This window comes from Oncorhynchus clarkii, chromosome 2 (assembly GCF_045791955.1).
Source record: "Oncorhynchus clarkii lewisi isolate Uvic-CL-2024 chromosome 2, UVic_Ocla_1.0, whole genome shotgun sequence".
NCBI lineage: Eukaryota > Metazoa > Chordata > Actinopteri > Salmoniformes > Salmonidae > Oncorhynchus > Oncorhynchus clarkii.
The window spans coordinates 41,930,974-41,957,817 of NC_092148.1; the positions used below are offsets into that span (position 1 = coordinate 41,930,974).

At 40.5% G+C, this 26,844-nt stretch overlaps 1 protein-coding gene across 2 annotated transcripts in view; it reads right to left on the reverse strand.

The window, feature by feature from the left end:
* The window catches only part of LOC139368120 (phosphatidylserine synthase 2), a 43,466-nt gene extending 17,345 nt beyond the window's left edge, over positions 1-26,121 (reverse strand). Inside the window, exons 1-3 of one of the 2 annotated variants that reach the window (XM_071106700.1) lie at positions 26,055-26,121; positions 23,449-23,794; positions 1,064-1,165 (exon numbers count right to left, since the gene is read on the reverse strand). In XM_071106700.1, the coding sequence (XP_070962801.1) occupies positions 1,064-1,165; positions 23,449-23,690 (344 nt within the window). In that variant the 5' untranslated portion in view covers positions 23,691-23,794; positions 26,055-26,121. Of the gene's footprint in view, positions 1-1,063; positions 1,166-23,448; positions 23,795-25,606; positions 25,750-26,054 lie in introns of those variants that run through there. The other variant, XM_071106710.1, reaches the window with a different exon arrangement.
* Between the last annotated feature and the right edge of the window lie 723 nt (positions 26,122-26,844).

Consider the following 26,844-nt stretch of genomic DNA (forward strand, 5'->3'; position numbering starts at 1 on the left):
TAGAGGTTGTTCTGTAGGTCAAGGTGGGTGAAAGAGCAAGTTTTAGAGGTGGAACACCAGGCAAGTTAAGGGCAGGGCCCAGGCAAGCTGAGTACGTGTGGCATGCTAGCTGTACCCATCATGTCAGTGCACATGACTGAAGAGGCGAAAAGGTGAGGAAGCCTAGGTGCGTGAGACAACCACCCCCAGGGGATCAGTGCATTCAGGTGAAGGCATTCAGCCAGGCATGCAGTAGGGTAGTGGCATCGGTTGTGACCCGGGGGGAAGAAGCTGTAGTGGGCTCTAATCTTCCAGGCGAGCTGGGCCTCCCGTTAATGACCATCGGATTGTCAGTACAGATAACAGGAATAGCTGGTTGGGGTTAACGCCTTCCTAAGTAAACATCAACACTAATACTACACACCGAAACAAGCGTGCAAACACACTTCCTCCGTCTGAAGACTTCCCACAATGCTGCCAAATTCCTAGAAAAACTCACTGAAATGGCTTAAGACCATGCAAAGGCTCTTAAAGTTCTTACTTACATCATAGTCACAAAACGTACAAAACAAAAAGTGTGTGTTAATGACTAGTACCAAAGCAGGGGGGTGGGAATAGAAACAGTCATCTGCTCTCCAAAGCATCCATTAGTCAATACCTAGCTTTTTCCTACATTATATCTATGCCTTGCAATCTTCGATGTATTCTCCAACAGCCATTAATATTTAATTTGCTTGAGTGCTGGCCATTTCTTTCATAATAGTGCGATTGTTACTAGGCTTCACAGCATCTTTACGCTACAGAACTTAGTAAGAGTTGAGCACGTATTACCGTGCAATATCTATTTTGACATTTCAAAAAAGTGCTCAAGAACTGAACAGTCAAAGCTAAAAAATAAAGGAGGAACCTAGAAGACTGTGTGCTGACTGTGCTACAAGCCAGCTGGGCTGAAGGTGACTGGCTGTTCGAGGTGGAAGTGATTCCTTTCACACAAGCAGTCGTGACTAAGTGTGTGTCGCCGTGCTGCATGATTATAGAAGATTATAGAAGAGAGACATCGTGTGTGCGTAACCGAATGGCTGACCTTTTCGTGTTGTACGTCGTATCCTGGGGTGTCTCCTCCAACAGAGTGACATAGACCAACACACACGTGAGAATGAAAAGCACAGTGACTGTATGTGCTCTCCTGCAATGAGAGAGAGGGAGGGTGAGGAGAGAGAGCGGCAATCAATGACAGTGGCAAGAAGAATCAGCAACATTCATTGGCTGGACATGCAATGAGCAGTGTGTGTGTGTGTAAGAAAGAGTTGAGCTTCTTGGGCGAATTCAGTTCAATGACAACAGATCGTTCATCTCCGCCGTGCTGATACACCATTCCTCCATACAGCCTCCTAGTTTGAGTACACTTAAGAGAGTTCTCTTTTCTCCACAGTTAAGTGTGCTACATATGAACAGGCCACATTGCATGTTTCAAGTATGTACCTACCACACCCACACATTAACCAAAAAGACTGGTAGGGGCAGGGAAAAGAAAAAACAGAGGGAATGTTAGGGTTAGGTCGGAGGTTGTTCAATAGGGTAAATGGTGTGAAATAGCGATAGAAGGAGGGAGAACAGTGGAAGAATGGGAGAAGACATTGAACGGTACGATGCCTGTCTGCCAGCCTTCTTGAGAGAGACGGGGTGAGCATAGGGCTAAGCGATATCGAATTCATTCAATTCATTTGGACTTGTTTTAGCACGATATTCCAAACGCAATAAAAAATAAAATAAAAAGCGTTTATGCCCGCTTGTTCTCATGTGGTCTTTTTGGTCTCATCTCCTTCTGTGCTGGGTGCACCTTCCTATTTACACCAGAGATTTGTATACACAGTGCCTTCAGAAAGTATTCACACTCCTAGACTTTTTCTACATCTTGCATTACAACCTGAACTTAAAAATCGATTGAATTGAGATTTTGCGTCACTGATCTTATACACAATACCCCAGATTGTCAAAGTGGATTTAAAAAAAAATTTTTTTTTACCGTTTACAAATTAATTACAAATGAGAAGCTGAAATATCTTGAGTCAATAAGTATTCAATCCTTTTGTAATGGCAAGCCTAAATAAGTTCATGAGGTAAAACAAAGTCTAAATAAGTTGCATGGACTCACTCGGTGTGCATTAACAGTGTTAAACATGATTTTTGAATGACTACCTCAGCTCTACAACTCAAAAATACTGATAATTGTAAAGGTTCCTCAGTCAAGCAGCGGATTTCAAGCACAACTTAAGCCACAAAGACCAGGGAGGTTTTCCACAAAGGGCATCTATTGGTAGATGGGTAAAAAATGATAATTTAAAAGCAGGCATTGAATATCCCTTTGAGCATGGTGCAGTTAATTACACTTTGGATGGCGTATCAATACACCCAGTCACTACAAAGACAGGCACCCTTCCTAACTCAGTTGCCGGAGAAGGAGGAAACAGCTCAGGGATTTCCCCATGAGGCCAATGATGATTAAAATGGTTAAAATGTAATGGCTGTGTTAAGAGATAAAGTAGGATGGATTAACAACATTGTAGTTACACTGGAATGTTAATGTATGTTCCTAAATTCCCAAACCATCACGGTCACCTAATAATCCCCAGTTTACAATTGGCTCATTCATCCCCCTCCTCTCCCCTGGAACTATTCCCCACGTCGTTGCTGCAAATGAGAACGTGTTCTCAGTCAACTTACCTGGTAAAATAACGGATAAAAAAATGCTTAGTTTGTCACACATGGCATTGCTGTACCACATACTGCTAGAAGCATTAGCCAAAGACTGTTATACTACCTGTCAAGTCTGTCTTATAAATGTGCAATCATTGTGAGAAATAAGGTAGGCCACTTGATTTCAAATCTGAACAAAGTGGACAGGCTAGAATGCTATTCAAACAGTAGGAGACAGACAGAAGGGTGTGTATGACTATTCAACTGTTCTGCCTTGTTAGCTAGCAAATAGATCTAAGTTGGCTAAACTTGAAATATAAAGATCAGCTAGCTACTGATTAGCACGTGGGCTTATGATTGAGAGATTGTTTTTGAGAACTGTGTCAATTTTCTATAATGCCTGCTGCAAGAAGTGAGTCAATATTAGTGAATGTGGCAAGGTTTGAAAACAAATACAGACTACGAAGGGAAACCTAGCCGGGAGCTGCCCAGTGACACGAACCTACCAGACGAGCTAAATGCGTCAATCAACACTGAAGCATGCATGAATGCACCAGCTGTTCCGGCCGACCTTTAAACAGGTCGAAATTCAAAGCTGTGGGGCCAGACAGATTACCAGGGCGTGTACTCAAAGCATGTGCGGACCAACTGGCAAGTGTCTTCACTGACATTTTCAACCCCTCCCTGACCAAGTCTATAATACCTACATGTTGTTTCAAGCAGACCACCATAGTCCATGTGCCCAAGGAAGCGAAGGTAACCTGCCTAAATGAACACCGCCCGTAGCAGTCACGTCGGTAGCCATGAAGTGTTTTGAAAAGCTGGTCAAACAAGTGAGTTGGCCTTGGCAATATTTATAAAATGTCCTATCAATAGAGTATCCTTGATTTGGAAATGTAAAGTGATGGAGGGGGAGGGAAAGGGATAATGATAAAAACACATGGAGCACGGAGGGGAATAAAGAGTGCTGCCGCATGCCATAAAGGAGGTGTTGTATGCGGATCGCATTGGCCTGATATGACAAGATGGTGATGTTGAGTCATGGAGCGGGCATGTGGTTTTGTTGTTCTCCCGCTGTAATCCCTTTCGCAGGAGAGAGCTTTTTGTATGACTCCTGCCTAACAACAAACCACTGGGGAGAAAAGCTTGCTGGGACATCCTTCCATGCCGGCACCAAACAAAGATCAGCACACTCCAATTGACTAGCTTTAAGGCCTAGACTCTCTCACAGACCACTATTCACGTGGTAGTGTCATGTCTTTGGCTATCATTCATGTGATGATGATAATCGATTTGATAAAACAATGTTTCATTTTTACGATGATTAAATTACTCATGTAACAATTACCACATCAGCAATCTTGGGGCACCACTTAAGTTTCATGAGTTACCTTTTTTCAAATTAACTTAAAAAAGATTTATCGCCTACATTTCAGCCATCAAGGAATTGTTATCTTCTATAAGTCTCATTTTGAATTGTGCAAAATCTTTGGATATCTGCAAGAACCCTAGCATAAATGAATCAGCGATACACAAAATGGTTTAATTATTTATTTACAAGCTAACTAAATAATCACATAGAATTACATACACAGTAGAGTTATTGGTTACTAATCCAATGCAGTGAAAGGTCCCTAGTGAACTAAACCGATATGACAGCTTGTAAGACCAAATGAAGAGAGAGAGGGCCATGTAAGAAAGAGCATGAGAAAAGAAAAAAAGGACTTCACCATCACACATACAGCTGATAACTATGGTCATGGAAATGCTTTGCACATGATCAGTTACTTTCTAAAAAAAGATCTAGAAAATAACTGATGTATTCACCCCCTTCGCTATGAAGTCCCTCAATAAGACATGGTGCAACCAATTACCTTCAGAAGTCACAGAATTAGTTAAATAAAGTCCAACTGCGTGCAATCTAAGTGTCACATTGATCTCATATAGACCGCAGACGGGTACAGTTGAAGTCGGAAGTTTACATACACCTTAGCCAAATACATTTAAACTCAGTTTTGACAATTCCTGACATTTAATCAGAGGACATTTTTTACTATCTTAGGATCACTACTTTATTTTAAGTGAAATGTCAGAACAATAGTAGAGAGAATTATTTATTTCACCACATTCCCAGTGGGTCAGAAGTTCACATACAGTACACTCAATTAGTATTTGGTAGCATTGCCTTTAAATTGTTTAACTTGGGTCAAACGTCGTTTCAGGTAGCCTTCCACAATAAGTTGGGTGAATTTTGGCCCATTCCTCCTGAAAGAGCTGGTGTAACTGAGTCAGGTTTGTAGGCCTCCTTGCTTACACACTTTTTCAATTCTGCTCACAAATGTCCTATTGGATTGAGGTCAGGGCTTTGTGATGGCCACTCCAATACCTCAACTTTGTCCTTAAGCCATTTTGCCACAACTTTGGAAGAATGGTTGGGGTCATTGTCGATTTGGAAGACCCATTTGCGATGTTGCTTCAATATCTACTCATAATTTTACTTCCTCCTGATGCCATCTATTTTGTGAAGTGCACCACTCCTTCCTGCAGCAAAGCACCCCCACAACATGATGCTGCCACCCCCTTGCTTCACGGTTGGTATGGTGTTCTTCGGCTTGCAAGCCTCCCTCTTTTTCCTCCAAACATAACGATGGTCATTTATGGCCAAACAGTTCCATTTTTGTTTAATCCGACCAGAGGACATTTCTCCAAAAAGTAAGATCTTTGTCCATGTGCAGTTGCAAACCGTAGTCTGGCTTTTTAATTCCGGTTATGGAGCAGTGGCTTCTTCCTTGCTGAGCGGCCTTTCAGGTTATGTCGATATACAGTTGAAGTCAGAAGTTTACATACACTTAGGTTGGAGTCATTAAAACTTATTTTTCAACCACTCCACAAATGTTTTGTTAACAAACTATAGTTTTGGCAAGTCGGTTAAGACATCTACTTTGTGCATGACAAGTATTTTTTCTAACAATTGTTTACAGATAGATTATTTCACTGTATCACAATTCCAGTGGTTTACATGCACTAAGTTGACTGTGCCTTTAAACAGCGTGGAAAACTCCAGAAAATGATGGCATGGCTTTAGAAGCTTCTGATAGGCTAATTGACATCATTTGACTCAATTGGAGGTGTACCTGTGGATGTATTTCAAGGCCTACCTTGAAACTCAGTGCCTCTTTGCTTGACATCAAGGGAAAATCAAAAGAAAACAGACAAGACCTCAGGAAAAAATTTGTAGACCTCCACAAGTCTGGTTCATCATTGGGAGCAATTTCCAAACGCCTGAAGTACCATGTTCACCTGTACAAACAATAGTACTCAAGTATAAACACCATTGGACCATGCAGCCGTTATACCACTCAGGAAGGAGACGTGGTCTGTCTCCTAGAGATGAACGTACTTCTGTGCAACAAGTGCAAATAAATCCCAGAACAACAGCCAAGGACCTTGTGAAGAAGCTGGAGGAAACAGGTACAAAAGTATCTATATCCACAGTAACACTAGTCCTATATCGACATAACCTGAAAGGCCGCTCAGCAAAGAAGCAGCCAATGCTCCAAAACCAACATAAAAAAGCTAGACTACGGTTTGCAACTGCACATGGGGACAAAGATCGTACTTTTTGTCCTCTGGTCTGATGAAGCAAAAATAGAACTGTTTGGCCAGAATGACTAGAGGTCGACCGATTATGATTCTTCAACGCCGATACCGATTATTGGAGGCCCAAAAAAAGCAGATACCGATTAATCTGATATATATATATAAAATAATGACATTACAAAAATACTGAATGAACACGTATTTTAACTTAATATAATACATCAATAAAATCTATTTAGTCTCAAATAATGAAACATGTTAAATTTGGTTTAAATAATGCAAAAACAAAGTGTTGGAGAAGAAAGTAAAAGTGCAATATGTAAAAAAAAGCTAACGTTTAAGTTCCTTGCTCAGAACATGAAAGCTGGTGGTTCCTTTAAACATGAGTCTTAAATATTCCCAGAGAATAAGTTTTAGGATGTAGTTATAGGACTAGGTCTCTCTTTACCATTTGTATTTCATATACACCTTTGACTATTGGACGTTCTTAATAGGTACTTTAGTATTGCCAGCCTAATCTGAGGAGTTGATAGGCTTGAAGTCATAAACAGCGCTGTACTTCAAGCATTGCAAAGAGCTGCTGGCAAAAACGCAGGAAAGTGCTGTTTGAATGAATGCTTATGAGCCTGCTGCTGCCTACCACCGCTCAGACAGACTGCTCTATCAAATCATAGATTTAATTATAACACACAGAAATATGAGCCTTAGGTCATTAATATGGTCAAATCCAGAAACTATAATTTCGAAAACTAAACGTTTATTCTTTCAGGGAAATACGGAACCGTTCCGTATTTTATCTAACGGGTGGCATCCCTAAGTCTAAATATTGCTGTTACATTGCACAACTTTCAATGTTAAGTCATAATTATGTAAAATTCTGGCAAATTAGTTCTCTACGAGCCAGGTGGCCCAAACTGTTGCATATACCCTGACTGTGCGTGCAATGAATGCAAGAGAAGTGACAATTTGCCTAGTTAATATTGCCTGCTATCATGAATTTATTTTAAATAAATATGCAGGTTTAAAAAATATATACTTCTGAGTATTGATTTTAACAAAGGCATTCATGTTTATGGTTAGGTACATTCGTGCAACGATTGTGCTTTTTTCATGAATGTGCTTTTGTTAAATCATCCACCGTTTGGTGAAGTTGGCGGTCTTTGTTAGGAAGAAATGGTGTTCACAACAAGCCAGGCGGCACAAATTGCTGCATATACCCTGACTCTGTTGCACAGAACGCAAGAGAAGTGACAGTTTCCCTAGTTAAAATAAATTAATGTTAGCAGGCAATATTAACTAAATATGCAGGTTTAAAAATATATACTTGTGTATTGATTTTAAAAGGCGTTGATGTTTATGGTTAGGTACACATTGGTGCAACGACAGTGCTTTTTTCACGAATGCGCTTGTTAAATCACCCGTTTGGTGAAGTAGGCTGTGATTCAATGATAAATTAACAGGCACCGCATCGATTATATGCAACGCAGGACAAGCTAGTTGTCATGATGTTGCCCTCTGAGTACATCGAGCACCATCCCCCGCTCTCTGCTTCTACAACCAGACTGCTGTGGGCAGAGTGAGGTCGTAAATTCCTAAGGAAGACCCTGCCTCATGGACACAGTTATAGAGAGTCGTTTTCATGGAGACAAAGAAAATCCTTCCAACCTCACAGAACGTGAGGTACGAACAAATTTCATGTTCCAGAGAAAGTGTAAAAGATCGGTGAAGAATCCAGCTACAAACTGGTGCGTTTGTCACAACTTGGGAAGCTCAAGAGAGACGGTGTGGCCACATTACCATAACTCTGTTTATATGAAAGCCTCAGATATGAGGTTTACATCTAAATGTTGTAGAAGATGAATGAGTGAGGATGATACTGTTTGAATAATGGTGTAATATGATTGTGGACTGTTTAATGAAGGAAAATACAACTCCCTTTTGATTTGAACTAAATCAGAGGACCACCCCTGAGCCCAGTTAGGGTAAGACATCCTGGGACAGCCCTCTTCTGCCACTCTGAATAAAACCCCACTTTGAGAAATTATCAGCAGACCATGTTTTTCTCCAGTAGGAGAGGGACTGAAGGTTGTAGACCATTGCTGAATCTTTTAACCATACCACGTGGTTAAAACTCTTAGACTATCGATACCGACAGAATAAGACTTTGGTACTAATTACTAGTCTGCAGCTAGGAATTCGGCATCATTGAACGAGAAGAACGACAACCGCTGAAACATCCATTCTATAACGAATGTGACTGAACAATCCCTTCCAACCACAGAGGGAGAGAAACGGACAATTCTGCAAAAGAAATTAACTTTTCACCAGCGATCAAGATGACACAGAGCGTAAATATATATATTGATTGCAATTGTTCCCGAATGAGTGAGCGTTCATGTGTAAGGGATTAGTATTTTAATTGTTATAATTAACTCTGTAGGGACTTCTTAGTCGACCCACCATTGCCACTCTCTAACAAGCTGCCATGTCGGTTCAGCCCACTAGGGCACATTCTATCATTTCATGTAACCATATTTACGCATTTCTGTGAATTACTTAGTAATAAATGATTTAAGACAATTGATGTATGGATGACTCGTAGTCAAGACTGGGTTCGTGCAGATACTCAACAATTTACGACGTTTGGAATGAGACTAGCGTGAGGTAAAATAAATTCATCAGAAGACTATTGATCAGATATGAAAATATCTGAAAGGTTATATTGGGAAATTATAACTTTGTAATCTGAATACTTTCCTTGGTGCCCCCTACTTTGATCGCGTTATACTAATTACAGGGAATCTTTGATAAAGCTGTGTCTTCAATTTAATGATAGTAAAGACACGACATAGTTCACTTCTCTAGGATAGGGAGCAGCATTTGGAATTTTGGATGAAAAGCATGCCCAAATTAAACTGCCTTCTACTTAGGCCCAGAAGATAGGATATCCATATAATTAGTCGATTTGGATAGAAAACTACAGTTTCCAAAACTGTTAAAATAATGTCGGAGCATAACAGAACTGATTTGGCAGGCAAAAATCTGATTCAGGAAGTAGGATTCTCTTTTTTGTTGTTGTTTTCTATGCAATGCCACAACAGTATCCATTGATTTAGCACTCAAATTGCACTTCCTTGTCTTCCTATAGATGTCAGTCTTTTGTTTCAGGCTTGTATTCTGAAAAATGAGGGAGTAAGAACAGTCTGAATGAGTGGACCCTGCCATGTCAGAGCTTTTTCATGCACGCGACCAAAGCGAGTGCCTTTGTTTACCTTTTATATTGATAACGTTATTGTCCGGTTGAAATATTATTTATTATTTAGGCTAAAAACAACCTGAGGATTGAATAAAACATTCCTTGACATGTTTCTATGAACTTTACAGATATAATGGAGTTTTATAATTTATAATGGATTTTTTGTCTGCCTGTTTTGACTGCGTTTGAGCCTGTGGATTACTGAAGAAAATGCACAAACAAAACTGAGGTTTTCGGATATAAAGAGAGACTTTATCGAACAAAAGGAACATTTGAATAAATGAATGTCTTCTGAGTCCAAACATGTGAAGATCAAAGGCAAGTGATTCATTCTCTATTTCTGACTTGTGTAACTCTTCTACTTGGCTGGTTAAAGTTTGTAATGATTTGTCTGCTGGGGTATGTTCTCAAATAATTGTAAGGTACGCTTTCGCCGTAAAGCATTTTTGAAATCTGACACCGTGGTTGGATTCACAAGAAGTTAATCTTTAAACCAATGTAAAATAGTTGTATCTTTGTATTTGTATTTCTGTATTTGAATTTGGCACTGCAAACATTTGACCCAAGTTAAACAATTTAAAAAGGCAATTCTATCAAATACTGAGTGTATGTAAACTTCTGACCCACTGGGAATGTGATGAAAGAAAGAGCTGAAAGAATTCATTTTCTCAACTATTATTCTGACATTTCACATTCTTAAAATAAAGTGGTGAATCTAAATGACCTAAAACAGGGAATTTTTACTTGGATTAAATGTCAGGAATTTTAAAAAACTGAGTTTAAATGTATTTGGCTAAGGTGTATGTAAACTTCCGACTTCAACACATATAAATACATATATATATATATAAATACATATTTATATATACACACACACACACACACACAAATACATATACACATATATATATATATATACATATATATACACACACATATATATACTCACACATATATATATACACACACAAATACATACACATATACAAATACCTACATACCTATATACACACACAAATACACACATATACATATATATATATGATATCTTTGAATATTTTGAATGGTATACATATACACATATATATACACATATGTATGCATGTGTATATATATATATATATATATGTATGTTTATATATATACATCTATATCTATCTATCTATCTATCTATATACATACATATATATATACACACACACACATACATACATATATATATATACACACACATACACATATATATATACACACATATATATACACACATACAAATACATACACATATACAAATACCTACATACCTATATACACACACAAATACACACATATACATATATATATATGATATCTTTGAATATTTTGAATGGTATACATATACACATATATATACACATATGTATGCATGTGTATATATATATATATATATATATATATATATATATATGTATGTTTATATATATACATCTATATCTATCTATCTATCTATATACATACATATATATATATACACACACACATACATACATATATATATATATATATATACACACACATACACATATATATATACACACATATATATACACACATACAAATACATACACATATACAAATACCTACATACCTATATACACACACAAATACACACATATACATATATATATATGATATCTTTGAATATTTTGAATGGTATACATATACACATATATATACACATATGTATGCATGTGTATATATATATATATATATATATATATATATATATGTATGTTTATATATATACATCTATATCTATCTATCTATCTATATACATACATATATACACACACACACATACATACATATATATATATATATATATACACACACATACACATATATATATACACACATATATATACACACATACAAATACATACATATACACACATACAAATACAAATACATACACACATATATATATATATATATACATACATACATACATACATACATACATACACAGTGCCTTGCGAAAGTATTCGGCCCCCTTGAACTTTGCGACCTTTTGCCACATTTCAGGCTTCAAACATAAAGATATAAAACTGTATTTTTTTTTGAAGAATCAACAACAAGTGGGACACAATCATGAAATGGAACGACATTTATTGGATATTTCAAAAAATTTTACCAAATCAAAAACTGAAAAATTGGGCGTGCAAAATTATTCAGCCCCCTTAAGTTAATACCTTGTAGCGCCACCTTTTGCTGCGATTACAGCTGTAAGTCGCTTGGGGTCGCTTGGGGTATGTCTCTATCAGTTTTGCACATCGAGAGACTGAAATGTTTTCCCATTCCTCCTTGCAAAACAGCTCGAGCTCAGTGAGGTTGGATGGAGAGCATTTGTGAACAGCAGTTTTCAGTTCTTTCCACAGATTCTCGATTGGATTCAGGTCTGGAATTTGACTTGGCCATTCTAACACCTGGATATGTTTATTTTTGAACCATTCCATTGTAGATTTTGCCTTATGTTTTGGATCATTGTCTTGTTGGAAGTCAAATCTCCGTCCCAGTCTCAGGTCTTTTGCAGACTACATCAGGTTCTCTTCCAGAATGGTCCTGTATTTGGCTCCATCCTACTTCCCATCAATTTTAACCATCTTCCCTGTCCCTGCTGAAGAAAAGCAGGCCCAAACCATGATGCTGCCACCACCATGTTTGACAGTGGAGATGGTGTGTTCAGGGTGATGAGCTGTGTTGCTTTTACGCCAAACATAACGTTTTGCATTGTTGCAATTGTTGCATCTGACCAGAGCACCTTCTTCCACATGTTTGGTGTGTCTCCCAGGTGGCTTGTGGCAAACTTTAAACAACACTTTTTATGTATATCTTTAAGAAATGGCTTTCTTCTTGCCACTCTTCCATAAAGGCCAGAGTTGTGCAATATACGACTGATTGTTGTCCTATGGACAGAGTCTCCCACCTCAGCTGTAGATCTCTGCAGTTCATCCAGAGTGATCATGGGCCTCTTGGCTGCATCTCTGATCAGTCTTCTCCTTGTATGAGCTGAAAGTTTAGAGGGACGGCCAGGTCTTGGTAGATTTGTAGTGGTCTGATACTCCTTCCATTTCAATATTATCGCGTGCACAGTGCTCCTTGGGATGTTTAAAGCTTGGGAAATCTTTTTGTATCCAAATCCGGCTTTAAACTTCTTCACAACAGTATCTCGGACCTGCCTGGTGTGTTCCTTGTTCTTCATGATGCTCTCTGCGCTTTTAACGGACCTCTGAGACTATCACAGTGCAGGTGCATTTATACGGAGACTTGATTACACACAGGTGGATTGTATTTATCATCATTAGTCATTTAGGTCAACATTGGATCATTCAGAGATCCTCACTGAACTTCTGGAGAGAGTTTGCTGCACTGAAAGTAAAGGGCTGAATAATTTTGCACGCCCAATTTTTCAGTTTTTGATTTGTTAAAAAAGTTTGAAATATCCAATAAATGTCGTTATATATATATATATATATATATATATATATATATATATATATATATATATATATATACACACACACATATCTCCCTCTCCATTTTAGTATTAAGAGAAATGTGGACTTTACTCCAGTAGATGCTGACATATAGAATAGACCGATCTATTGTAACAGATTGTGGGCTATGCTGCTGTAGGAATAGCCAAGCGCTAGTCTGTAACGTCTTTATGAGGTTAAATACACTGTGGGGTAAGAGAGAGATATATATATTGCTCAAAAAAATTAAGGGAACACTAAAATAGCACATCCTAGATCTGAATGAATGAAATATTCTTATTAAATACGTTTTTCTTTACATAGTTGAATGTGCTGACAACAAAATCACACAGAAATTATCAATGGAAATCAAATTCATCAACCCATGGAGGTCTGGATTTGGAGTGACACTCAAAATTAAAGTGGAAAACCACACTACAGGCTGATCCAACTTTGATGTAATGTCCTTAAAACAAGTCAAAATGAGGCTCAGTAGTGTGTGTGGCCTCCACGTGCCTGTATGACCTCCCTACAACGCCTGGGCATGCTCCTGATGAGGTGGCGGATGGCCTCCTGAGGGATCTCCTCCCAGACCTGGACTAAAGCATCCGCCAACTCCTGGACAGTCTGTGGTGCAACGTGGCGTTGGTGGATGGAGCGAGACATGATGTCCCAGATGTGCTCAATTGGATTCAGGTCTGGGGAACGGGCGGGCCAGTCCATAGCATCAATGCCTTCCTCTTGCAGGAACTGCTGACACACTCCAGCCACGAGGTCACATTGTCTTGCATTAGGAGGAACCCAGGAGGAACCCAGGGCCAACCGCACCAGCATATGATCTCACAAGGGGTCTGAGGATCTCATCTCGGTACCTAATGGCAGTCAGGCTACCTCTGGCGAGCACATGGAGGGCTGTTTGGCCCCCCAAAGAAATGCCACCCCACACCATGACTGACCCACCGCCAAACCGGTCATGCTGGAGGATGTTGCAGGCAGCAGAACGTTCTCCACGGCGTCTCCAGACTGTCACGTGCTCAGTATGAACCTGCTTTCATCTGTGAAGGGCTCCAGTGGCGAATTTGCCAATCTTGGTGTTCTCTGGCAAATGCCAAACGTCCTGCATGGTGTTGGGCTGTAAGCACAACCCCTACCTGTGGACATCGGGCCCTCATACCACCCTCATGGAGTCTGTTTCTGACCGTTTGAGCAGACACATGCACATTTGTGGCCTGCTGAGGTCATTTTGCAGGGCTCTGGCAGTTCTCCTCCTGCTCCTCCTTGCACAAAGGCGGAGGTAGCCTTTGTAGACTCCATCTCATGCTACCACTAGAGTGACAGCACCGCCAGCATTCAAAAATGCCCAAAACATCAGCCAGGAAGCATTGGAACTGAGAAGTAGTCTGTGGTCCCCACCTGCAGAACCACTCCTTGATTGGGAGTGTCTTGCTAATTGCCTATAATTTCCACCTGTTGTCTATTCCATTTGCACAACAGCATGTGAAATTTATTGTCAATCAGTGTTGCTTCCTAAGTGGACAGTTTGATTTCATTGAAGTATGATTGACTTGCGAGTTACATTGTGTTGTTTAAGTGTTCCCTTTATTTTTTTGAGCAGCATAATATATATATATATATATATATATATACATACACACACACACACAATTCTGAAAGGCCCCAGAGTCTGCAACACCATTATTTTTATTTCACCAGGTAGGCTAATTGATAACAAGTTCTCATTTGCAACTGCAACCAGGCTAAGATAAAGCATAGCAATTCGACACATACAACACAGAGTTACACATGGAATAAACAAAACATAGTCAATAATACAGTAGAACAAAAGAAAACAAAAAGTATATACAGTAATTAAACACTGGAATGGTAGATGTGCAGAAGATGAATGTGCAAGTAGAGATACTGGGGTGCAAATGAGCAAGAAATAAATAAATAAATACAGTATGGGGATGAGGTAGGTAGACAGATGGGCTGTTTACAGATGGGCTATGTACAGGTGCAGTGATCTGTGAGCTGTTCTGAAAGCTGGTGATTAAAGCAAGTGAGGGAGATGTGAGTCTCCAGCTTCAGAGACTTTTGCAGTTCGTTCCAGTCATTGGCAGCAGAGAACTGGAAGGAAAGATGACCAAAGGAGGAATTGGCTTTGGGGGTGACCAGTGAGATATACCTGCTGGAGCGCGTGCTACGAGTGGGTGCTGCTATGGTGACCAGTGAGCTGAGATAAGGCGGGGCTTTACCTAGCAGAGACTTGTAGATAACCTGTAGCCAGTGGGTTTGGCGACGAGTATGAAGCGAGGGCCAACCAACAAGAGCATACAGGTCGCAATGGTGACAAAACGGATGGCACTGTGATAGACTGCATCCAGTTTGTTGTTGAGTAGAGCGTTGGAGGCCATTTTATAAATGACATCACCGAAGTCGAGGATCGGTAGGATGGTCAGTTTTACGAAGGTATGTTTGGCAGCATGCTTTGTTGCGATATAGGAAGCCAATTCAAGATTTAATTTGGGATTGGAGATGATTAATGTGAGTCTGTAGGGAGAGTTTACAGTCTAGCCAGACACCTGGATATTTGTAGTTGTCCACGTAGCTGTCCAGAGTAGTGATGCTGGACGGGCGGGCAGGTGCGGGCAGTGATCGGTTGAATACCATGCATTTAGTTTTACTTGCGTTTAAGAGCAATTGGAGACCACGGAAGGAGAGTTGTATGGCATTGAAGCTCGTCTGGAGGTTAGTTAACAATGTCCAAAGAAGGGCCAGAAGTATACAGAATGATGTCGTCTGCGTAGGAGGTGGATCAGAGAATCACCAGATGTATACAGAGAAGAGAGTCGGCCTGAGATTTGAACCCTGTGGCACCCCCATAGAGACTGCCAGAGGTCCAGACAACAGGCCCTCAGATTTGACACACTGAACTCTGTCTGAGAAGTAGTTGGTGAACCAGACGAGGCAGTAATTTGAGAAACCAAAGCTGTTGAGTCTGCCAATAAGAATGTGGTGATTGACAGAGTCGAAAGCCTTGGCCAGGTCGATAAATACGGCTGCACATTAATGTCTCTTATCGATGGCGGTTATGATGTCGTTTAGGACCTTGAGCGTGGCTGAGGTGCATCCATGACCAGCTCTGAAACCAGATTGCATAGCGGAGAAGGTACGGTGGGATTCGAAATGGTCGGTAATCTGTTTGTTAACTTGGCTTTCGAAGACCTTAGAAAGACAGGGTAGGATAGATTTAGGTCTGTAGCAGTTTGGGTCTAGAGTGTCACCCCCTTTGAAGAGGGGGATGACCGCGGCAGATTTCCAAACTTTGTGAATCTCAGACGATATGAAAGAGAGGTTGAACAGGCTAGTAATAGGGGTTGCAACAATTTCGGCAGATAATTTTAGAAAGAGAGGGTCCAGAATGTCTAGCCCGGCTGATTTGTAGGGGTCCAGATTTTGCAGCTCTTTCAGAACATCAGCTATCTGGATTTGGGTAAAGGAGAAATGGTGGGGGCTTTCGCAGTTTGCTGTGGAGGGTGCCGTGCAGTTGACCTGGGAAGGGGTAGCCAGGTGGAAAGCATGGCCAGCCGTAGAGAAATGCTTATTGAAATTCTCAATTATAGTGGATTCATCAGTGGTGACAGTGTTTCCTAGCCTCAGAGCAGTGGGCAGCTGGGAGGAGGTGCTCTTATTCTCCATGGACTTTACAGTGTCCCAGAACTTTTTTGAGTTAGTACTACAGGATGCAAATTTCTATTTGAAAAAGCTAGCCTTAGCTTTCCTAACTGCCTGTGTATATTTGTTCCTAACTTCCCTGAAAAGTTGCATATCACGGGGGCTATTCGATGCGAATGCAGAACGCCGCAGGATGTTCTTCTGCTGGTCAAGGGCAGACAGGTCTGGAGTGAACCAAGTCTACATTTTTTGAATGGGGCATGCTTATTTAAGATGGTGAGGGAGGCACTTTAAAAGAATAGCCAGGCAATCAATTCACATATGGTATTGAGGGCACAGATGGAGGCAAAGGGAGGTCTGTAGCAAGCGGCAACAGTGAGAGACTTGTTTCTGGAAAGGTGAATTTTTAGAAGTAGAAGCTCAAATTGTTTGGGGTACAGACTTGGATAGTAAAATAGAACTCTGCAAGCTAACACCACCCCCTTTGGCAGTTCTATATTGGCGGAAAATGTTATAGTTAGCGATGGATTCAGACACGGCTAAGACATCCGGGTTGGCAGTGTGCTAAAGCAGTGAGTTAAACAAACTTAGGGAGTAGGCTTCTAATGTTAACATGCATGAAACCAAGGCTTTTACGGTTATAGAAGTCAACAAATGAGAGCACCTGGGGAGTGGGAGTGGAGCTAGGCACTGCAGGACCTGGTTTAACCTCTACATCACCAGAGGAATAGAGGAGAAGTAGGATAAGAGTACGGCTAAAGGCTATACGAACTGACCGTCTAGCACGTTCGGAACCGAGATTAAAAGGAGCAGGTTTCTGGGCACGATAGCATAGATGTAAGGCATAGTGTACAGACAAAGGTAAGGTAGGAGGTAAACCTAGGAATTGAGTAATGACGAGAGAGATATAGTCTCTAGTAGAGGTCGACCGATTAATCGGAATGGCCGATTAATTAGGGCCGATTTCAAGTTCTCATAACAATCGGAATCAGTATTTTTGGGCGCCGATAAATTTTACCTTTATTTAATTAACTAGGCAAGTCCGTTAAGAACACATTCTTATTTTCAATGACGGCCTAGGAACGGTGGGTTAACTGCCTTGTTCAGGGGCAGAAAGACAGATTTTCACCTTGTCAGCTCGGGGGATCCAATCTTGCAAACTTACAGTTAACTAGTCCAACGCTCTAACCACCTGATTACATTGCACTCCACGAGGAGCCTGCCTGTTACGCGAATGCAGTAGAAGCCAGCTAGCTAGCATTAAATTATAAAAAAAACAATCATAATCACCAGTTATATCATCAACCATGTGTAGTTATTACTAGTGTCCTGCGTTGCACATAATCAATGCTTTAACAAAAGCGCAATCGTTGGACGACTGTACCTAACCATAAACACCAATGCCTTTCTTTTTTACCCTTTCTCTCCCCAATTTCGTGGTATCCAATTGTTTTAGTAGCTACTATCTTGTCTCATCACTACAATGCCCGTACGGGCTCGGGAGAGACGAAGGTTGAAAGTCATGCGTCCTCCAATACACAACCCAACCAAGCCGCACTGCTTCTTAACACAGCGCGCATCCAACCCGGAAGCCAGCCGCACCAATGTGTCGGAGGAAACACTGTGCATCTGGCAACCTTGGTTAGCGCGCACTGCGCCCTGCCCACCACAGAGGTTGATGGTGCGCGATGAGACAAGGACATCCCTACCGGCCAAGCACTCCCTAACCCGGACGACGCTAGGCCAATTGTGCGTCGCCCCACGGACCTCCCGGTCGCGGCCGGTTACGACAGAGCCTGGGCGCGAACCCAGAGTCTGATGGCACAGCTGGCGCTGCAGTACAGCGCCCTTAACCACTGCATCACCCGGGAGGCCGCCTTTCTTAAAATCAATACACAGAAGTAAATATTTTTAAACCTGCATATTTAGCTAAAAGAAGTCCAGGTTAGCAGACCATATTAACCAGGTGAAATTGTGTCATTTCTCTTGCGTTCATTGCACGCAGAGTCAGGGTATATGCAACAGTTTGGGCAGTCTGGCTCATTGCAAACTAATTTGCCAGAATTGTACGTAATTATGACATAACATTGAAGGTTGTGCAATGTAACAAGAATATTTAGATTCAGGGATTAAGATTAGATAAAATACTGAAACGTATTTCACTGAAAGAATAAACGTTTTGTTTTCGAAATGATAGATTCTGGATTCAACCATATTAATGACCAAAGGGCTCGTATTTCGGTGTGTTATTATGTTAGAATTAAGTCTGATTTGATAGAGCAGTCTGACTGAGCGATGGTAGGCAGCAGCAGGCTCGTAAGCATTCATTCAAACAGCACTTTCATGCGTTTTGCCAGCAGTTCTTCGCAAGCACAGCGCTGTTTATGACTTCAAGCCTATTAGCCTAATGGCTGGTGTAACCGATGTGAATTGGCTAGCTAGTTGGCTGGGTGCGCGCTAATAGAGTTTCAAACGTCACTCGCTCTGAGACTTGGAGTAGTTATTCCCTTTGCTCTGCAAGGGCCGCGGCTTTTGTGGAGCGATGAGTAACGCTGCTTCGAGTGTGGCTGTCGTCGATGTGTTCCTGGTTCGAGCCCAGGTAGGGGCGAGGAGAGGGACGGAAGCTATACTGTTACACTGGCAATACTATAGTGCCTATAAGAACATCCAATAGTCAAAGGTATATGAAATACAAATGGTAGAGAAATAGTCCTATAAATACTATATTAACTACAACCTAAAACCTCTTACCTTGGAATATTGAAGTCTCATGTTAAAAGGAACCACCAACTTTCATATGTTCTCATGTTCTGAGCAAGGAACTCAAACGTTAGCTTTTTTACATGGCACATATTGCACTTTTACTTCTCCAACACTGTTTTTGCATTAATTAAACCAAATTGAACATGTTTCATTATTTATGAGGCTAAATAGATTTTTATTTATGTATTATATTAAGTTAAAATAAGTGTTCATTCAATATTGTTGTAATTGTCATTATTACAAATAAATAAATCAAAATCGGCCGATTAAGCGGTATCGGCTTTTTTTTGGTCCTCCAATAATCGGTATCGGCGTTGAAAAAAGCATAATCGGTCGACCTCTAGTCTCTAGAGACTTTTAAACCAGGTGATTACATCGCATATGTAGGAGGTGGAACAACATGGTTGGTTAAGGCATATTGAGCAGGGCTAGAGGCTCTACACTGAAATAAGAGGGGCACCATGAAATTAAGCAAGGGGCACCATGAAGACCAAGGAGGTCTCCAAACAGGTCAGGGACAAAGTTGTGGAGAAGTACAGATCAAGGTTGGGTTATTAAAAAAAAAAAAAAAACATCAGAAACTTTGAACATCCCACAGAGCACCATTAAATCCATTATTTTAAAAAATTGAAAGAATATGGCACCACAACAAACCTGCCAAGTGAGGGCTGCCCACCAAAACTCACAGACCAGGCAAAGAGAGTATTCATCAGAGGCAACAAAAGAGCCCAAAGATAATCCTGAAGGAGCTGCAAAGCACCACAGCGGAGATTTGTTTATTTCACAATAAATAAATAAAAATTGCATCTTCATATTGGCATGTTGTGTAAATGAATTGATACAAACCCACAAAAAATAAATTTCAATTCCAGGTTGTAAGGCAACAAAATAGGAAAAATGCCAAGGGGGTGAATATTTTCGCAAGCCACTGTATTTAAAATTGTACACCTTTGTTGTCTGTTGAAATTGCCGGTCCATCTGTGGAGTAATTTGACAGAAAGTGTCTGGTTAGGTCTTCCAGATATACCAACGGTGGTTCACAGGCTCGGTTCGTTACAGGAAATTGTTCTTCACGCTCTTCTTTGGTCGAGTTTCCTAGAGTATTGTACATATGCAGCTGCAGACTGACTGTGTAGCCTTGAAGAGATATTCTTCTTCTCTGTTGAAAGTTTTTAGCCATTCCGTACCTTTCAGCTAACGCTGTCGGTCTCGTTGGCCTATAGAGTGGTAGGCCTATATGCTTTCTGGTCTCCTATTTAGATCACCATGCGCAATGCCAAGCGTCGGCTGGAGTGGTGTAAAGCACATCGCCATTGGACTCTGGAGCAGTGGAAACGCGTTCACTAGAGTAAAGAATCATGCTTCATTATCTGGCAGTCTGACGGACTACTCTGGGTTTGGCGCATGCCAGGAGAACGCTACCTGCCACAATGCATAGTGCCAACTGTAAAGTTTGGTGGTAGAGGAATAATGGTCTGGGGCTGTTTCATGGGTCAGGCTAGGCCTCGTAGTTAAGAGTGAAGGGAAATGTTAACGCATACAATAACATTCTAGACGATTCTGTGCTTCCAATTCAATATTGGAATGGCCATCACAAAGCCCTGACCTCAATCCCATAGAACATTTGTGGGCAGAACTGAAAAAGCGTGTGTGAGCAAGGAGGCTTACAAACCTGACTCAGTTAGACCAGCTCTGTCAGGAGGAATGGGCCAAAATTCACCCAACTTATTGTGGGAAGATTGTGGAAGGCTACCTGAAATGTTTGACCCAAGTTAAACAATTTAAAGGCAATGCTACCAAATACTAATTAAGTGTGTTCCCACTGGGAATGTGATGAAATAAATAAAAGCTGAAATAAATCACTACTATTATTCAGACATTTCACATTAAAATAAGTGGTGATCCTAACTGACCTAAAATATGGAATTTTTACTAGGATTAAATGTCAGGAAGTGTGAAAAACTGAGTTTAAACATATTTGGCTAAGGTGTATGTAAAAACAGTTATAAAATGTATTATTCCCATGGATAACAGAGATATACAAAACACACCTGCTTTTTCCATGACAGACTGACTAGGTGAAAGCTATGATCCCTTATTGACGTCAATTGTTAAATCAACTTCAAAATTAGTGTATAAGAAAGGGAGACAGATTAAATAATTATTTTTAAGCCTCGAGACAATTGAGACATGGATTGTGTAAGTGTACCATTGAGGGTGAATGGGCAAGACAAAATATTGAAGTGCCTGTGAACGGGGTATAGTAGTAGGTGCCAGGCGTAGGGCGGTGACTGTATTACCGTCACACCGCCGGTCACAAGTCATGAAGGCAGTCAAATTCCATGTGACCGTTTAATCACGGTAATCAGACTTCTCAAAGCTCGGATGCTGCCGATGGTCATTAGTAGCCTACCAAACTTGTTACCTGCCTGGTACTCAGCACTCTATTGTCCTTCTAATCACTCTGACATCAATATAAACGTAATCAAAAAGGCCATGCAATTCCATGAGAAAACAGTGATGGCCTCTTAAAAAGAGGGTCCCATCAAAATTCTATAGGCTAGGCCTACTATGTTGATTTCTCAACTTTCCTAATATTGAGCAAATATTAAATCACATTGCTTATCTTTACAACATGAGTATAGCCTACCTAGTTGTCATGAAAATTAACCACGAGAAAAGCATCCTCTATTCGCATAGATGACATGTATTGTTTCCCCTGCCCCCATTTCAAGACATGTGCATGATAATAGTCTATTCTAAATCAAAACTAATTTCACACAGAGCTGAAGGAATTTTGAAATGAATAAAAATGGGCAAATGTTGCACAATTCAGGTGTAGACAGCTCTTAGAGACTTGTCCAGAAAGACTCACAGCTGTGATCACTGCCAATGGTGCTTCTACAAAGTATTGACTCACGGGTTTGAATACTTACATAAATTAGATATTTATGTATTTATGTTGTTAGACATTTTAGCAAATGTATTGAAAATTATTTTCACTTTGTCATCATGGGGTATTGTGTGCAGATGGGGGTGAAATTTTTTTTGAATTCAGGCTGTAACAACAAAATGTGGAATAAGTCAAGGGGTACAAATACTTTGAATACACACTTATCATATGCTGCTGCAACGCCGTTCTTCATTTGACTCTTATCTATCCTGATGCCTCGTCACTTTACACTGCCTTCATGTACAAATCTACCTCAAATACCTCATACCCCTGCACATTGATCTGGTACTGGTACTCCCTGTATATAGCTCCAGCGTGTGCATTTTATTCCTTGTGTTACTATTTTATTTTATTATAATTTATTTTACTCTCCGTCGTTGGGAAGGGCTCATAAGTAAGCATTTCACAGTTAAGTCTACATCCGTTTTATTTGGCTCATGTGAAAAATATCATTTTATTTTAGATTTGATCCAAATCACATCTGTGAAAGAGCTGTTAATTTGTCTCTCTGATTTGCATACTGCTACTAATACTTTGAGCTCCAGACAACAATTATCTGGAGATATCTTATAAAAAACCCTATCTGAAGATGGTAATTCCGGGCTGCAGGAACAATAGTTAGAGAGGAGAGCCTCATTCTGGTCCATACTCACTTTTGCAAAGTGTTAAAAAAAGCTCTACTTTTTTTTTTTTATTGAACTCACATTTCACAATCGGAGATAATGGTAGGTAACTTTTTAGGTATGTCGCTTTCAGTTTAACAGAGACAAAAGATCTGTCTCACCAAAAATACTCAATGTCCATCACAAATACATGGGGGCATGAAAAACCTGTCTGAGCTTGTATTCCAGTGGCATGTGACAAATTTACAATTAACCTTGAATTCATAGCCCACATAAAAGGCAGAGCTGTCACCTTCTAAAGAGCCCCAGGCACTGTCACGTCAATAGCCAACAATGACAGCATTCAGTTTGGGAGAATAAAATGTCCCATTGATCAGCAGCACTCACCAGAAAAAGGTGTTGGTTCCATCGTCGAATACTTCAGACTCCGTGTTTCGTCTAGAAAGGTTGTCTCGGGAGACTTGTTTAGCAGATTTGTGTTTGGTTGGAGTCGCCGGGGTCAATGCGTGGTGGGGAGAACCGGACACTGAAGGGTCAGATGAGCCATTATTGACCTGCTCCTCTGCAGCATTGGCAGGTTTGCCAGTGACAAGAGCCACGCTGCTCCTCTTCGAGTCGGGCTTGGTCATTGTGTTCTGGATCCCTAGGTTGAGTAGATAGCTATATCCTGAGAATATCTTCTGTTATTTCACTGCGTGTCATCCAAAACAGCCCCACCGAAGTCTGTCAGCATCTGAAAGCAGGTTGAGATAGCAAAACACACCGTTAATTGAAAAGCACATGTGAAGTTCATGGGAGCATGTTAAAGCTGGTGAGAAATGAAAGTTAGGAGTCTATATTTGAGGAATTACAGCATATATAAAACTATTTCAAAGATTTTCCATCCTAAAAGTTAGGAATAAGCAAAGATTTTGATTTTTGGACCGAGTTTGGGAAACCCTACAATAGATTTCAATTAATGTCTATTGTATTTGCTAGTATGATAGCAGATACCATAGACTTTGAGTCATTGCGCAAACGCTAGTTAGGATTGGCTCGCAAAACTACCACTAAGTTCCTTCATGCTGTACGTAGAGACATTAAAAATGGTATCCACGCCTCCCGGGTGGCACAGTGGTTAAGGGCGCTGTACTGCAGCGCCAGCTGTGCCATCAGAGTCCCTGGGTTCGCGCCCAGGCTCTGTCGTAACCGGCCGCGACCGGGAGGTCCATGGGGCGACGCACAATTGGCCTAGCGTCGCCCAGGTTAGGGAGGGCTTGGTCGGCAGGGGTGTCCTTGTCTCATCGCGCACCAGCGACTCCTGTGGCGGGCTGGGCGCAGTGTGCGCTAGCCAAGGTGGCCAGGTGCACGGTGTTTCCTCCGGCGCATTGGTGCGGCTGACTTCCGGGTTGGATGTGCGCTGTGTTAAGAAGCAGTGCGGCTTGGTTGGGTTGTGTATCGGAGGACGCACGACTTTCAACCTTCGTCTCTCCCGAGCCCGTACGGGAGTTGTAGAGATGAGACAAGATAGTAGGTACTACAGCAATTGGATACCACGAAATTGGGGAGAAAAAGGGGTAAAATAAAAAATTTTAAAAATGGTATCCACGAGTTAGATAAAGGGGCCTCGTTGCCTAAATATCCCATTAAATAGGTACTAGAAATACATCAAAACATAATGCTACCCCACTAATAACAATTCTATATTTAGTTATTGAGAAATAATTTGCCTTGTGTAGTTTAAGAAATATTGCCCTGGACCTTAAAGAAATACTTTGGGGTTTTGGCAATGAGGCTCTTTATCTACTTCCCCAGAGTCAGAACTCATGGATACCATGTTATTGATCCGCGTGCAGTTTGAAGGAAGATCCTAACTAGCACAATTGCTGACTAGCGATAGCGCAATGACTGAAAGTCTATATACCCATAGACTCCCATTCATTGCGCTAACGGTAGTTAGCATTGGATCATGAAACTACCTTCATACTGGACACAGAAAAATGGTATCCACGAGTTCATCGGACTCGTGAGGAGTAGATGACTGGCCTCATTGCCAAAATCCCGAAGTATCCCTTTAATTCTGTTACCAAAAACCCACATAGTTTTAAGATATTTTCTAATTTCTCTCCCTCATGCAGGGGTGATAATCTACCTTTACTTGTGTGAACTAAAACCTTCCAACTAGTTCGCGTTTTTACTGATAGCTATGTGGTTTATTAAGTGATAAAAACGTAAGATTCCGTTACCAAATGTAATTACTGCAATTGAATTGGCTACAAAGGGAAATCATTGTCACAAATACAAATTGAACCCGTTACGAAATTAACCTTGGGTTTTCCCATCCGAGCTTTTTTCTCTAATTGACCTTGTAAATGCCCGGGCCAGGCAGTTCATGCCAACACGACTAGCAAACTTGACACAATGTTTACATTTATATCAACGCGATGACTTGCTACAAATGTTCCCGTGTCTCAACGATTATGCTATAACGTTGTTGTAGAGATACATTGCTGAAAGAAAAATTTAAAAAAACGTCTCGCTAGCTAGCTAGCCATTTTCCACCCACCGCAAATCTAAGAAATGTATCACTTATTCCAACTGTTCATACCCCGCAAATGTTATGTCAATGCGTATAAAATAGCTAAATACACCAGTTCACCGTCAGACTGTGCTCAACTGGATAGTTACATAAATGATAGCCATTACGCAATTTGCAAACCACTGATGATAGCCTATAAAAGCCAGACCCAGTGTCCACAGCTCTCCAGGCTAGCTACTGTAGCTAACGTTAGCTACTTCAACCTGGACACATGGGCATTCCGTCTAGAGTGATGAATCGCGAACAACAACAAAAAAAATCAAATGTGAGCGTCGTCAAAGTCGCATATAATTGGCTATAAAAACGACGGGTTGATCACATAAAGCGACTCTCCTCTTAGGTTGTACTACATAAATACTTGTCTCTCCGCGCAACGTCCAGTTTGTGGAAAAGCTACTGTTGCCACCTAACTTACCTGTATAACGTTGCCTCGAAAATAATTTCAGGGGATGCGAACGAACATTTTGTGGTGGCCGCTTTTGTCGTCACTTCCTTCTGGATCAGCATACACATAATCCCATTGCGTCACCAAATGTGTCGTTTTCGTCATTTATTTTACTCAAAGATAACTGTGCCACTCACTGCACTGTGTCAAAGATTTTCTTTAGAATATTTATAGTGAATAAGAATATCTATATTACTGACATAGATCTATATAGATATTAATTTTCTAATCCGTATAAGTAAAGACTATAAAATATTTATTATATAACTCATAGCTTCACTAATACTCTTCTTATGTGATTCATAATGTAACGACCCTTTCAGGTTCAAACATCTCCCCCATGGTTTCTCTTTTGAACATTTGAAGAGTGTTCAGATGTATTCTGGAGACAGGTTACAATTAATGCAGAATAGGTCTGTCTTTATTTCTTGTGAATACAATTAAGAACAGGCAACAATACAACTGAATAGCCAAGAATGATTTGAATTTAACCCAAATGTTCTTGATTCCCCTTTAGCCTATAGGCTAATACAGATTAAGCTGCTCAAAATCAGTCTGTCTTCTTTTATACTTAGTCACTCCACTACTGTCAGAGCATGTCTTGGGCTAAAGTGTTAAAAACTTTTCTCATTGTGATTTGATTTGGTTGATCTTTGACTGAATGTGTAGATAGCACAAGGTTATCATAGCGAACATCTGTTCACTAGACCGAATATGGAATATCCTACAGAAATCCTGGCGAAAATCTTCAAAAAGTGTC